The sequence below is a fragment of the Sceloporus undulatus genome, unplaced genomic scaffold (genome assembly GCF_019175285.1).
Source record: "Sceloporus undulatus isolate JIND9_A2432 ecotype Alabama unplaced genomic scaffold, SceUnd_v1.1 scaffold_15, whole genome shotgun sequence".
Classification (NCBI taxonomy): Eukaryota; Metazoa; Chordata; class Lepidosauria; order Squamata; family Phrynosomatidae; genus Sceloporus; species Sceloporus undulatus.
The window spans coordinates 4,057,747-4,073,568 of NW_024802937.1; the positions used below are offsets into that span (position 1 = coordinate 4,057,747).

Genomic DNA, 15,822 nt, shown 5'->3' on the forward strand with positions numbered 1-15,822 from the left:
ACACTGCTATGGGGGTCTTCTCAGTAGAGGTGATAGTGGAGGAAGGCAATGGGCCCATAGTGGTAGTGGTCATGTGGTTGTAGTCAGATGGCCTGTTTCCATGTCAGACACTGCTATGGGGGTCTTCTCAGTAGAGGTGATAGTGGAGGAAGGCAATGGGCCCATAGTGGTAGTGGGTCCATGGTTGTAGTCAGATGGCCTGTTTCCATGTCAGACACTGCTATGGGGGTCTTCTCAGTAGAGGTGATAGTGGAGAAAGGCAATGGGCCCATAGTGGTAGTGGGTCCATGGCATGTCAGTGGATGGGCATGTAAACACCCACCCAGGCATTGACCCAGGTGCCAGCCAGAGACTGAACCAGGTTAGGACTTGGTTTTGGCCTGACTGCTCAGCCCCTCAATTTTAAATTTTTTGCTTTGCCTCTTATACCCTCTCCAGGGGTCTGGGTGTTATTTTGCCATGCTCTTCCTCTTTTGTCAGTTTTGGACTTTGGGGAGGCCTTTTCCCATGCAACAAAGCGAATTGGAAAGCATGTTAGTTTTCAAAAAACTGGACCTGAAACAGCCTAGGGTGGGCAAAAATATAGTGGAATTTCACTCTTGGGGGCACAGGATACATTGTGAATTTTAGGGCATTTGCCAGAAGGTGATCCCACAGATTGGAGATTACTTCATGATAGATTTTATCTTCATTCATATTTTGACAGTTTACCCTCAACAGGGGTTATCCTAGTTGGTCTGTGGTTGTGGGACTAAATAACAATTTTTGAAAAGCTGAAGGGTAATTGTTTTCTTTTTGTAGATTGAAGAATGTGTGGTATGCTCAGACAAAAAAGCTGCAGTACTGTTCCAGCCTTGTGGACACATGTGTGCTTGTGAAAGTAAGTGCTATTAAATCGTTTCATAGCGGTAATGTGATTAAAATAATTTCTTTAATTTGATCGGCTTTATGAGGTGATTAATGCAATAGCATTAAAAAATAATTCTGAGTTTGTCTGCTTAAAATCATGTTTGTCAGAGGCTTCCCCTTCAGTTTGAAAATTAGAGGATCTCAGTTGTGCATGAGTTTAAAACAGTGTCCTGTCTCAGATTCTGATGGACCAGAATCCACTGAGAGACCATATGGAAGGAGAATATTTTTGAGACCTGTCACCTGCAGTCTTCCTTTCCTGAACTAGAATTTATTGAAGGGATTATTAAGTTTGTATAAACCATAGCAATGGTCTTGATATCAAACTTCTGTCTTCCAGATTGTGCCAGCTTGATGAAAAAATGTGTGCAGTGTCGGGCAGTGGTAGAGCGAAGAGTGCCTTTTATTATGTGTTGTGGTGGGAAAGGTACAGAAGATGGCACAGATGATATTAGTGAGTTCTTTCTTTTGTTCCGCCCTGCCTATTAGTCATTCTCCCATCTATATCACTTCTTCACCCTTTCTTCTCTCTCCTGTTCCTTTCTTTCCATTGACCTTATCCTACTCTTCAAACTGGAGAGGGTGCAGAGATTACTTCTTGTTTTGTGACCTGGGAAAGGATAGTACCCCAGTGAAATCTTCATAGTATAACAGATTATTTGCTATATATATATATATATACGTTATGTATATACTTAGTACATACTATGTATCTATTTCAGAGTATATAGTTCAGGGGTAGGCAACCTGCGGCCCGCGGGCCGGATGCGGCCCGGCAAGGCCTTGGGACCGGCCCCAGCCCGGTCCTGCCGCCGATTGCCACCGGGGCTTTTGGCCTCTCATGCAAGGGGCATGGTGGGGCAATTGTCTATAGATGCCTCAGAAACATGCATTTATCTTAACATTTTTTTAAAAAATCCGCAAATTTTTTCGCGTGTCCTCCATTTTTTTTTTAAAAAGTGCCCTCCATTTGAAAATTTTGTTTTACATTTGTCCCGGTTTATTTATTTATTTAATTTTTAAAAAATTATTTACTTATTTATTTTTTGGTTTCGGCCCCCCAGTTGTCTGAGGGACAGCAACCTGGCCCCCGGCTCAAAAAGGTTGCCTACCCCTGATATAGTTCATAGTATAATAGAGGCAAGAACGGCAGCTGGCAAAATCCCATACAGTATCACTGTTACCAGATTCTGCAATTAGCAGGAATTCGTCTGTAAGGGAAAGCTGCAGATGTGTTTGTACAGTTGGGTTCTGTTAAAGAGTGTAGTTACAGCAGTTAGTGTTGGAAAGGGTAAAATGCTAGTCTCATACCTGGCCTGCAAATAATGGCGCTGCACCTTTGAACTGATGCTAAATGTGGCTGTAGATTCCTAGAAAATGCTGTAGTTCAGTACTGATAGATTATAATTATTCATAGGTTATACAGTCGGCCCTTCTTATACAAGGATTTTTTATACACGGTTTGAAAATGTTAAAAAAAAGTATAAATTTCAAATATCAGACCTTGATTTTCCATTTTTTTTTATAAGGGACACCATTTTGCTATGTCATTCTATTTAATGGGACTTGAGCATCCACAGATTTTGTTATCCACAGTGAGGTCTTGGAACCAAACCCCAGTGTATAACAAGGGTCCACTTTAGTTCAATTAATACAAAGTTAAAAATATGTTCCAAAGGCATCAGCCCACATAAGTGTGTTGCCGTAAAATTATAAAGATTGATTGATGCCAGGATTCATCTGGGTCCTTGTGCTGACAGAAGAAACTTTTCAGTGGATTTCAAAAAGAGCAATTTCTTTTCCTTCGCGACCTGGTCTGTGTATGCTTGAAACAGGACACTCTCCCTCCTCCTCCGTACTGCTTAAAACTCTGTTTTGAAGGCAGGGCAATCCACCTTACAGGCAAACATTAACTCATATGCTTTACACAGTTGTCCTTCTTGGTTCTGCACAAATTAGCCTACCCTTTGCATTTAGCTTGGGCCATTAGGTGTCAGATTGTTTTATATTTCTTTTTAGCGAAGAACTATGTAAAGCTGGAAGTTATTAATATCCTGTATTTGTTTTTTGTATGTCTTCAAGTCATTCCTGACTTATGGTGACCCTAAAGCCAGCTTATCATGCAGGATTTCTCAGCAAGATTTGTTCAGAGGGAGTTTGCCCTTGCCTTCCTCTGAGGCTGAGAAGGTTTGACTTGCTTAAGGCCACCTCCTGGGTTTCCATGGCTAAGCAAGGATTTTAACTCTAGTCATCCAGAGTCCTAGTTCAGCACACAAACTGCTACACGACACTGGCTCGCTGCCCTGTTTTTACAAATAACATGATATTAACAACTCAAAATAGATCATTAAGCAGTCTTCAGTATTTGTGAAGAATTCTGAAGCCAATTTAGCCAATGAACTCGTATATAGAGAGGCAAGATTCATAATCATGACTTGTTCCTTGTGGGGCAAAAAAGTATTTAGTCAGCCACCAATTGTGCAAGTTCTCCCACTTAAAAAGATGAGAGAGGCCTGTAATTGACATCATAGGTAGACCTCAACTATGAGAGACAAAATGAGAAATGACCTCTGTCATTGCCAACACAGGATATATAACAAAGTATTGAGATGAACTTTTGATGTTGAACAAATACTTATTTTCCACCATAATTTGCAAATAAATTATTTTCAAATCAAACAATGTGATTGTCTGGATTTGTTTTCTCATTTTGTCTCTCATAGTTGAGGTCTACCTATGATGTCAATTACAGGCTTCTCATCTTTTTAAGTGGGAGAACTTGCACAATTGGTGACTGACTATGAAACACACATTTAATAAAATGATGTGGGGTTTTCCAGCAAAATGATGTGAGGGTTTTAAATTGTCATTCAGAAAAGGTTCTGCATTTAATAGATTAAATGGTTTCTTCTTTCTTGCAAGCATTTCGGTCACCATTTTCTCCTCTCTGTACTTCGTAGCAAGTGGAAACATTCCTGTTCTGCAGAAAGACAAGGACAATACCAATGTCAATGCTGATGTACAGAAATTGCAGCAGCAATTGCAGGACATAAAAGAACAGGTAAAACAAATAGACTTTTGTGATAAATATCAAAGGAATCTTGAATACATTGTATGAACATTCTCAGAATAAGTACTATATGTGTTGAAAAATAGCAGATTTATATTTTACTGCTATTTTTATCATCAGCTGTAGAATAACTTAAAGGGTAATTTTACTTAGGCTGAATAATAAATGTGAAAGTATTTGAGTAAAGTATGAAGAAAGATTCTGTTTATAGTTTTATCTTTATGTTTATCTCAGTTTTCACATAAAATATCATGAATGTAGTCTGGATTTCAAAAGAACAGGAGATGGGTATATGTATTCGTAAGGGTAAACTGCCTGCATTTTTGGAAAATGAGAATGAGCAACAAAAGGCAAATGTTGTTTTCTTAAAGTGCATGTTGTATATAGGGTGGGCTGAAAGGTTTTACATATAGTGAAATCTTTATATTTATTTATTTATTTATTTAAATTCAACCTGGCTCAGAATGCTGAGACTTTTTACCAGGGCTGGCTGTAGGGTGCATATGACTTATTACCACAGTTTCACTAGCTGACATTCAATTTTCCAGGCAGAATTTAAATTACTATTATAACTTTATAAAGTACTATGTGACTTGGATATGGTATATATATATGACCACATTCTTTCACATGATAGGATGATTTGAAGTCCTTAAGAGAAGCTCTTCTCTCAGTTTCACCACCCTTAGAAGCACATCCCATGCTCTGGGATTTTTGCTCCCTTCCCTATTGGCCGTGTGTCTTGGGGGCAACTGGCTAATTTTCTGAGAAAGAGTCTTTCTCAGACTGTGGAGAAGAAGCCATCTATTAATGGGTTTGTTCCTATCACCACCCAGGCTAAACAAGATAATTAAAGTTAATTAAAATGAAACTTTATTGGGCCTCATCTCCTGGTTGCTTCACCCAGGTCTTGTGTCTGTCTCCTCTGCTTTCTCTGGCCTTATTTCTTCAATTTAAATCTTTTTTCTTCTTTCTTCTTTTGCAATCCTGTATTTTACAAAAAGAAAAGAAAAACATCTTTAGCCTTTGGTTCCCTAGCTAGTTCCCCCCACCCATTGTTTTATTCCTCCCTTCGTGTTTCTCTCTCAAATGCACCTTTAGGGTGGGAAAAGTTAAAGCCAAATCAGCTAAACCTAGCTTTGCTTCTTTAAGCGCTCCTGCCCCAAAGCACATCCATGCAGTTTGGGACACATGCATGTGCTCTTATCTGCCTCCTCTGGAGTGGCCTATGCTAACGAACCTGTTCAATCTATTTCTATTGAAATGGATTCTTCTTGTGCCTCTGACCTTCCAATGGCTGAAACACTGGAGTCAGTTTCTGGTAAACAACCATTAGAAATAGAGGATTTAGTCTCTGAGGGGGCTACTAATGATGAATATTTAGAAATGTGGAAGAGGAGATGAGAGTCGACTCTGACAGAGCTGCTTCCCCTCAACATCACCAATCATTGCCACAACAGCTTCATCCCTAGTGTCTCTCATAGTGCCTCCCAAGCACAAGAGAGCACATGCATGTGCTACAATATCTTGCAGCAGCCATTTTGAAGCCTGCATTATAGATACCACCCATTTTGAGCAAAGCTATACCATCCCCAGGGCCTATGTCTTTTCTGTGTAGCTTTGTGAGATATTTAGCCTTCTGTGTTAGAGAGCCCTGGTGTCACCACAAACTATGAATCTCAGAATTCTATATCATTGAGCCATGACATTGAAAATGGTGTCAAACTGGATTATTTCTGCAGTACAGATGCAGCCTTAGTCACCCAAATCACAGTAATAATAGATACGAAGGTGGTTAGCATCTCCCCCCATTCTAACAGCAGTAGACAATGCAAACAAAGCTTAAATAGAATCAACTAATTTTTTCAAGTAGAGGTCGTTCCCCCCCCCCCCCGCAAGACATTGTAACTAGGAGTTGGGCAATTCTAATGGAAGTGGGCATGAATTTAGCAGGATTCTGGTCATGGCTGCATGGGAGCACATGGCAGTCGGAATCTTTCTGACTTGAATATAGACCACCCATCTTCACCTCTTTTCCACAGGTAAACAGGGGAATTCACCTGTGATGCCAGGCAGTCCTGGCAAATTGTCCATTCTCACATTTGAAATTTCAGTTTGAAGTCCCATTATCTTCAGTCAGAAAGCTGCTGGTACTTGTGTCCATTTTCATGGGGGCAACATTTTTGTGTTTAGGAGGGCTGCTTCTTGGCAGACATTGATGTGAAACTCAGTCACATACTGATTTTTCATATACCTTACCAGTACATTTAAAGCAGTTGACAGGAAAGTGTTGCACAAAAAATAACATTGCTAGCTGCATAAAAGACATTTCAAAACAATTCCATAATAATCATAATATACATGGTAAAGTTTCACAGTTTGTTTATAATTTGACTACCAGCAAGAACAGGGTGAAATATGTTGTTACAGAAATGGCATATTGAGTAGTTTTAAAGAATAAGAGAAGCAACTAGATCAGACCTCAGTCCCAACTGTTAACAGGGTAAAATGCCCTCTGACTTGATATAAAGTGACAGTGGCAAAGTGCTTACCTTCCTGCTTGGACCTGTGGTCCAGTTTCCTTGCCAGGAAGCTGGAATGCCTTACTTGCTACCACAAGAAAGTTGGAAGGACCTGGGAAAAGGGTACAGTAGATACTTAAAGTACCTACTGTGTTCGTTTCTCAGGCCCTTCCAACTTTCTTGTGGCAGAATATTGGGCCCTTTTTCAAGCTGCACACAGGTTTTCATGTATCCTTAAGCATAATCTCTGGTTCAGATCCAGACTGTTACCATTCCATCTGGGCTGTGTTATTATGAGGGATAACTCTCCCTACAGACCTTTTTTCTAGTTGATATCTTCCCTGTTAGCTGCTGTTCCTCTCTAAGGGTGGAATAGGAGATCTATACCTTTCTGAGTTCTGCCAATCTGTAACAAATTAATCTCCTTGCCCTGTCAACAATTGCCTGTTACTACGCATACTGTAAATTTGTGTGAACTGCTTAGGATGTTTTGAAGTGCTATAGTAAATCTCAGGAAAGCTGCTCTAGACAGTGTCTTTCAGTATTTGTCATTTTTTACTCTCTGGCATTCTTTCCCTATATGGTATTTACATCAAGACTGGCAAAATAATGAGCTATTGTATTTTATTATTTTCTTCTGATTCTTCATTTCTTTGTTTTTCTGTTACAGACCATGTGCCCTGTGTGTTTGGATCGTCTGAAGAATATGATATTTCTGTGTGGTCATGGAACATGTCAGCTTTGTGGTGATAGAATGAGTGAATGCCCTATCTGCCGAAAGGCTATTGAACGAAGGATCCTATTGTATTAAACTATAAAGTGTCTTACTTTAGCTTGTCACATTATTACCATGTTTTGCTAATTGAATCTCCATAAGCTTAAGTGGCAGGTAAAAGTTTCATGTGTTGCATTTTAAGTGCTGATAATGACAACAAAAATCAGTATTTGAGTGCTCAGCCTCTCACCGTCAAGAAAGCTAACCCAGTTTAGGTTAATTAACAGCATAGTTTGTTTTTATCATTTGTCTTTTTCCTTCTCTCTGCCCCCTTTATGTTAAAGGGACAATCTTGATTTCCCCTTTTGATATTTTTATTTGATATATATATATGAGCTCTTCATTCAGCAGTGTTGATTTTTATACTGTCAGTTTTTCATGTATAAATGTTTTTAATTCTCTAAATTGTATTCAATTTTAAGATATTTTTTTTCACACTAGTGTCAGTGCTCAATTGCAGCGGAAAACTAAGCCTTGTAGCTTGTCACAGGAATAAAGAAAGGCACAGTATTTTACTATTACATGTTGCCTCTAAAATCTAAAAGCCTATAATTCTGTGTAGTCTGTTTTTTGCTCCAAGTTGACTTAAAGGAGAACAAAGTACAAACAAAACTGTTCCCTAACCAAGTAACCAGGAGACTAGAACAAGTTGGCAGCTATCGCTATCCAGATGCTCTTGGACTGCAGCTTAGCATAATCTCTCACTCTGGCTTTGTTGGGTAAGGCTGCTGGAAGTTGTAGTGCAAACACCTGGAGGTTCACAGTTGCCCACTCTTCTCTAGAATAAAACAGCTGACAAACATCTGAAACAGTGAGACTACTGATGTGAGGCTGAACTTAATACATATCATTTCCAATAATAAAAAGCAAATATTTCTGTATACTTACGAAGCTTTTTGGATCTCAACTATAATCCTTTCAGTTGAGGAATAGGTCTAAAAAAAGACTTTTAACAGAGCACATTATTTAAATACTTGGAGCCATTCTAGCTGTAAGGTTGGCTCAACACTCAGTAACATTTCAAGTAGATCTTTTGCAAAAATTGATTTAAATTGGTCTACTCTAAGTATGACAAACTATGGATCCAATCCATGAATTAGAATTATACAGTATTTGAGTACTGTTTTATAATAAGGGAAAACATAGTCAGAGTTTTAAGAACAGTTGGAACAATGGCATTTCCTACAAAAGTGCTCCTGATTCTTACAGACTTCACAATATGTGTGAACTGTTGGGTTTTTTGGTCAATATTCTTGAACTTCACTGGGATCATTTAGTTTTTAATTCATATTAACTAAGGCAGTGGTCAAATGATTTGTGAGATTTCTTTAAATTGGGAAGCTCCTTGAGTAGAGTTTAAAACTTAATATAAGAGCAGTTTGGGAAAGCAGTTTGCTCTGATTGTTCCGTGGGAGGCTATAGATAGAAAGATTTCCAGGTGTTAAAGCAGATACTAGAAATAATTGGCAGATATATTTATTTCCAGTTAAATTCTTCTAAGCATATGAAGCAACAAAGGAGATAAATGAATGGCCTTTTCATAGCATTTTATCCCTGTTAAATTTATTTTATCAAAGAAGTTGTTTGTAGAAACATTCTGTATTTGGTGGATATAATCTGTGTGATAGAGATCTGAGTTGAGATTTTTATTTTTATTAATTTTTAAATTTACAAATATCTGCAGATTACCTGGAACACTGCTGATCATGTATCAGGAACACTATTTATGGATAGAAGCAGGTGCGGTATTAATGCATAATGGCATAGTGCCTCATAAATTGGCAGTGTTCTTCACTGCTGCTAAACTATAATGTTAATACTTGATTTCCTGGAGCGTCCAGTTGTTCACCAGTTGCTATAGCTAAATGACTGTGTTTGCAGTCCTGTGCATACTTGGGAATACATCCCACTGAGCTTGCTATGGTTTTGTTCTGATAAGTTTGAAGTTTATTATACCAAATTATAATAAACTACATAAAAATTGATGGCTCGTAGAGCTACACTAGAATGAAGTTCTTAAATATGATACACATGGCAAATGTGTACTGGGATGAAGTATACATCTGTCAAATGAGTGTGAACTCATTGATTCCTAGTTTATAAAATGATAAAAAGTACAAAAGAACTCTTGTACTGATTCTGAAATTGTCTACTGAATTGTATAGTTCCTGTTTCAAAAGCAAACTATTTAATTCCAATTTGATGAATTTTCCCCATAGGTAGTTTCCTGGGTAAAGACACCTGCATGCATATGTCAGAAATAACAAGCTAGATTTACAGACATTTACAGTCAAATTGATTTGAACACTAAGTTTTTATAGGGAGTTAAACAAGATAAGGAATGAAAAACAGAAACGTAACAGAAAAGTTAATGTCGTATATCATTGATGGAAGGCAAGTATCAATCCTTTCTTGACAAAGAAATGTGTCATATACAGTGATATACCAAGAAGGCTGAATGATAAACTTATTGAAATGTTTTGTCTCCTCTGTTCCCTTCCATTTCTGCAATAATTTTTAAAACATGAAGTTGTATAAACAGATGTCTAAGATGACATATACCTATAAGTAATTCCCACTCAACTCAGTGGAGCTTACTTCCGAATAGGCATGTGTAGGGTTGTGCTAGTAACTCAGCACGTAAAAGGATGGACGAGAGGTGCCACTCTCACCTCAAATCTACTAGGACACTTTTGAAAAGTAGGACATTTGTTATATTAGCACATCTTAACTTTTTTGTGTGTTTTGATGATATTTTATGCCATTCTGTTCACCATGTAGAGGAACAAGTTTTTTATAACAACTTTTAGCCAACAGAAAATGCTATATTGATTTAAATTTTTCTTAATTTATTTGATATGTACTTTATTAAACTTTTATAGTATATGAAGTCAGATATGGAGACTTGAATTTATATCTTTATTAAAGTGTAAATACAAACCTGAGGTGGATGGCTTTGTCAAAATGTATTAAAATACATACATCTTAGAAGCTGTAATTGCAGTCCTGCTCAGAGAATCACACATGAGGCTTACCCTTATGAGACACAACAGTATTCAAGATGGAGCAATGGGTCTGACAACTGTTGATCAGCTGCCTAAGTAAAAGTGCATTCCCTTCATTCTGTCTCTACAGTGTCTCAGCTCCAATGCCTTGCATTGTGCTTGTGCTGCCTAGCAGCTGTACAGATAAGAACAAAAAAGGGGGAAGCTGTGGTCACAGGAATCTGGGCAGAATTGTTGGCACAATTTCATAGCCAATATGCGAAAAGAAGAACTGTGAAACACAACAGCTGGAGCCTACATTTTGGTTCTGTTGAAACACAGTAGAGTGGGCCAATTTTAGAAAATGACTAAGATGCACACACATTGTAGGTGGTATGAAGAGAGAATGAGGTACAGGTGCTGCTGGTTCTGTGAATCATGCAAGCCTGCACCCTAGGAATTGTTTTAACAATATTGCCACTGAGCTTTCTCTATGCTCTGGTACCCTGTTGTTCCTCCATTCGTGTGGTAGACTGATTCTTTTTGCATATAGCTCTGAAATAGCAGGTAGATCTTTCACCTCTCTCTTTTAATATTAGTGCTAAATGTGGCACTGGGATGCAAAAACTCTATCATTGTGTACCTGTTCCATGCAGCCAATATGAGTATATAATTTTAATGAGATGTGCCTAGAAAAGTGATTTAAAATACCTTGAAAAATTGATTGATGTGAATTCAGCCCTAGAACTGGAAAGCTACTTTTTCCCTCCTTAAAAACTTAGTGGGGACAAAATACCCTCACGTTTGCTTATTTTCAATAACTTACTTAAAATCAATCCTTTATTTATACTAAGTCCGTATATAGCGTAGAAGATGCTGTCATAAATATTTTAGCTTTTAGAAGATGCTATCATAAATATTACAAAGGTATTTTTTAAAAACTTTATATATAACTTAACATTTTTTCAGAGTTGTGATTGTGGCCCCAAAAGTTTGGATGCTATCCCTAGTTCTCCCGTATGTGTTTGAACAGTAGTATTCATTTTAAACTTTTGATGTGGCAAGAATTGTGTGAAATTACTTCTGTTTGGCCTGAAACAGACAGTCCAAATAGAACAGTAGGAGACTATGTCGGCACCGTTTGTGCTGGGACCGTGCCAACCGCATGTGCCCGATCCCAATCGGGGCTGCTGGAAGGAGTGGGTTCTACCCGCTCCTTCTTGACCTGGTTTATGCATCATGTAAACAGCAACCCCCCCCCCACAACGCAGGCTGAAGCCACATCATTTTGCCCATGTGTTTTGGGCCTTTGCTGGATAGATTGAGGCGAATTTGGGTTTGGTCTATGGTGCAAGAGAAAGGCTTTCTCCTTCCCTTCTATTAAAAGTTATTCTTTGTTCTAAGTTTAAAATGTTTGGTTACCATATATGTGGTTGTGCTTCCTCTTTGCACAGCTATAAGCCTGGGAAATGACTGCACTGCTGAATTTTGTAGAAGTTCTCAAATTTTAAATGGAATAATGAATTTCTTGTTGCTTCTTGAGAATATTAATATAGTGCACACAAAAGTATCAGTATATATAGTTATATACAGAATTACTTTTGATGCTGCAAAATATTTGCACAGTACTAGTTTGGAACATCTCATTTAAGAACATGGGTGCAAAAGCATAAACTTAAAAAAAGTACACCACTTTCTTAATTTTCAATAAAAGTTCAATTAGTCCTAACTTGGTCCCTAATGGGAATCTAGTGAGAGACTTCAACAAGTGTGCCTTCTCACTATAACCTTAATGTGCATTATTGTTGGATTTGCTCATCAAATCTTAATAGTCTTTTTTGCTTTGTAAGATAGGAGTTAGATATTTTGTAGAATTGGTGTGTTGATCAGTGTATGAGTATGTGTGTAATATTATTGGTAATATTGGACAGTTTACATATTTTACTGTTTCAGCGGTTTATACTAGAAGTCCATATCCTTCAAGGCTTCCTTGACCATTTGATTGGAGAGAGCTACATTCCTCTTGTGTACACACACAGTGTATCTATCCACTGAAATGAGGAATACTCAGATATGTTTAACTTCCATGCTCACATCAGTATGTTTTCAAATCTCTGTAAGTCTAACAAGGAATGCTACTGTGCAGCCTCCCATTTGTTTAATCTGCATTTGGGGACCACTACAAGCATGTTAAAATAGATGAGGATTATGTAGCAATGTCAATTGATGAATTGTTTCCTTTTTTTAATCAAAGACATTTTGTTTTCAACTGTAATACACTACTAGTGCCATGTGATATCTATAATAATGCAAAGTGACATGCTGAAATTCTGTCTTTCTCAAGTATGGTTGCCCCTGTAGCAATGCTTAAGTGGTCAGAAAGTCTTATACTAGGGCTCTGTGCTCAGTTTATTCCAGTTTTTAAATGCTGTAGCACAGCTTACAATTTCTGTGTGGCTACACTGTAGGTTAGACTGATTTCTAACAGGGGTGGGATACAGACCGCCCAAAAAGGGTGGTCTGCCGGTGCCTTGCTTTGCTCCGCGAGGAAGCTGCAGTGGACAAACCATGTGGCTCCCTCGCATAGCAAAAAGAACCTGCAAAAAGCGGGTTCTTTTCCCAGTGCACTTGTGACACTCAAGTGCTCCAATGGCACACTCGTGATGTTACAAGTGCACTGCGGCATGCAGACGTTAGGCTTCTGTCACGACAAAATGGTGGCACCTGTGTGTACAGGGCACCGCCATTTTGATGCCCTTGTCACGTGCTAGGGGTGAGGCACGTATGGGTGGTGTGCCCTCGGCCAACCCCAGCACATGACAAGGGCGCACTTTAGGCCGGTCTGGATTGGGCCTCAGTTGTTTTTTTTTAATCAGACCAATTTCTTTAATTCAAATGCTAATCACATAATGCTATCTCCTATCTGGATATGTTGCATTGACACAATTGGTATTTACCTTACCGTGAACAGTGTTGGTCACTTTTTTTATACTAAAGTTTCATTTTTGTTTTTCATTGTGTGTGTTACTAGGCAAGGGAAGGGGTAAAAGAACTAATAAATATGGCTAAGTCCTTACTTTGGGGGATGAGCACAATGATAGTAGTGAGAGAGCCATAAGTAATGGTTATATATGCTATGTTAGCAAAAGATTTGCCTCATTATGAAAAGGTAGCTGGCCTCTCAGTTTGTCTCCAGTGCCTGAATTCTGTAAGACTGCATGTGTCTTTTAACTAAGCGCTCTACTACAAAATATTTTGGACCAAAACTTGTTTTTTCCAGCCTTCCCATAAACTTTCCCTCCCTCAATCCATTTCTCCCTCCATGGTTTGACTGTGTGAATGCTCTCAGCATTCACAGTTAAACCATCTGCCCTGTGATTCAAAGTAGGCATTGGCCCTGACTAAATTTCATATAAACCCCACCCCACCTCTACACTATTGGAAAGGGAAAATGCCATGTTCTCTAGCTTTTAAGTACCTCCAAGTCACCCTTTGACTTTCTCAGTAGGCTGGGGTGATACTAACTTTTCAATACTGTACATTCATGTTCTGTCTTTGAAATATTTATTTTAAATATGTATTTTCTTATGTTAATATCCTGGAAGACGTTCACTACAATCTTCATAATTGTAAAAGTGGTTTGACAGTTTTTCAGACAACTGACTTTTAATCAAAGCAAAGGCTTTTAAAGAACTTGAAGCTCAATCATAAGAATGTTTACCTGGAAATAAGTCCTACTGTATTCATTGGGAGCTTAATAGCAATTGAACATGCCCAGGGTTGTAGTCTTAATGCTTTGAAAAAAATGTCAGCTGTCACAAATTGTGTTCTTATGGATACAAAGAGCTGCCCGTTAGCTTCAGTTGGTAATAGCAATACTGAAACATAGGCCAAACCCCATGGAAGTGGGCCAGAACGAGGTGAAGTTTCTGGGCTGTGCCCCACAGAAACCTCCCAGCAGACTGACTCTTGGATCATAGCCAGGCCTGTGGCATTGCCAAGCAATAGGCAAGTATGCTGCCAGTTGTATGAGGGGAAATTACCTGCCATACAATGGCAGCAAGTGAGCCTAGCACCCCAGCCCTAGATAGCAGCAATGATGCAGTGTGGGATTTCAGTTTAACTCCATAGCGGTCTGTATTGAGTAAGCTGCTGCTACTGTTGTGTTCCTACTTATGGCGGCCCTAAGGTTCATGGGGTTTTCCTCATGTTTCTCCAGAGGAGGTTTGCCATTGCCACTCTCTGAGGTTGTGTGACTTGCCCAAGGTCACCTTGTGCGTTTCCATTGTCAAACCAGGATTCGAATCTGGTGTTCAGAGACATAGTCCAACACTCAAACCATTACACCACACTGGCTCTTGAACAAGCAATTACTTAGGTGTAATTTCTGCCATGATACTAATGTAATGGCTTACAACAATGTATCAGGCTAGCAAGGATCCATCTGTACAGACGGTTCTTCAGTGACATTTTAGACCCTGAAGAGCAGTGTACTACTCAGAAGTCCTCTCCTGCCCCACCTACCACAATACTGTCTTCTTTTTGCCAAGTTGTGGTGGTGTACCAAATAGCATTGGGCTCTTCTGCTACACTAGTGAAATGAATGGCTCACACTTGATACGATGCAGAAGATGGGGGCTCAACCATAGCAGTGTGTGATCCTACTCAGTTGTTTTTGGTTTAGCTTGACAGTACTTTGTTTAACCATGTAACCATGTTGTTTCAGTTGGCATTTCCTATATTCAAAATGCAAGTCTGTCTAGGATTTCCCAGATGTTTCTAGTACTAGATTAATGTAGTATATTTCTTGGCACAATATCAGTTGTATTCATACAATGTAGCTTTTCTGTCCTTAAAAACAGTGTTTCAGTTAACATTGCTTTGTTGGATTCATTTTAATTTATGTGGATACCATTAATTTTACAATGAAAAATATTTTTCCATAATTGTTTTGATAAACTGTCTGAAAAACAAATTAATGTACTGCATTAATAAAACACAAATGATGATTTTAGTGTGTTTTCCCCTCAGACTTTAGAATGAAACAACTTGAAGGTGACTCCTGATAGCTGAATGAATAAATGTGTAGCTACTTGAATGTGTCTGTCATGAATAGTTCTGTTTATGTCTCTTAAAATCATACAAATATCACACTCACATACAACATACAAGGGATGTTCTTCTCAACCAGTATCTGCAACTACCAGTAGCCCTAGCCAATGGTAAGGAATGCTTGGAGGTGCAGTTACCATCATGTGGAGGATTCACAATTATAGTCTCACATTGTTTCTTCTGGTATTAGTGGCTTTTAGACTTTATTACTAATTATTTTTAAACTTTGTTTCAAAAATTGCAAACTTCTTTTTTTTAAATAATATGAATAGTGATATTGAAGTAGTTCTAAATAATGTGCATGTATGTGTACACATGCACACACACCTTTCTTGTTCAGAAATTTCCCCCTTCTTCTGAAATTAAACCTCCCTATAGGTGCATAAAGTATTTTTGTTATGTGAAGTCTCTATTCTCATACCATTTCACTCTTGATTTAAATATATGTGT

The 15,822-nt window shown here is 38.4% G+C and overlaps 1 protein-coding gene across 1 annotated transcript in view; it reads left to right on the plus strand.

Annotated features, from left to right (window-relative positions):
• LOC121917340 (E3 ubiquitin-protein ligase MIB1) overlaps nucleotides 1–15,358 on the plus strand; it is a 63,056-nt gene extending 47,698 nt beyond the window's left edge. Inside the window, exons 18-21 of the mRNA XM_042443240.1 lie at nucleotides 802–880; nucleotides 1,250–1,363; nucleotides 3,870–3,970; nucleotides 7,172–15,358. Coding sequence (XP_042299174.1) covers nucleotides 802–880; nucleotides 1,250–1,363; nucleotides 3,870–3,970; nucleotides 7,172–7,312 — 435 coding nt within the window. The 3' untranslated portion in view covers nucleotides 7,313–15,358. The remainder of the gene's footprint in view (nucleotides 1–801; nucleotides 881–1,249; nucleotides 1,364–3,869; nucleotides 3,971–7,171) is intronic.
• The last annotated feature ends 464 nt before the right edge of the window (nucleotides 15,359–15,822 follow it).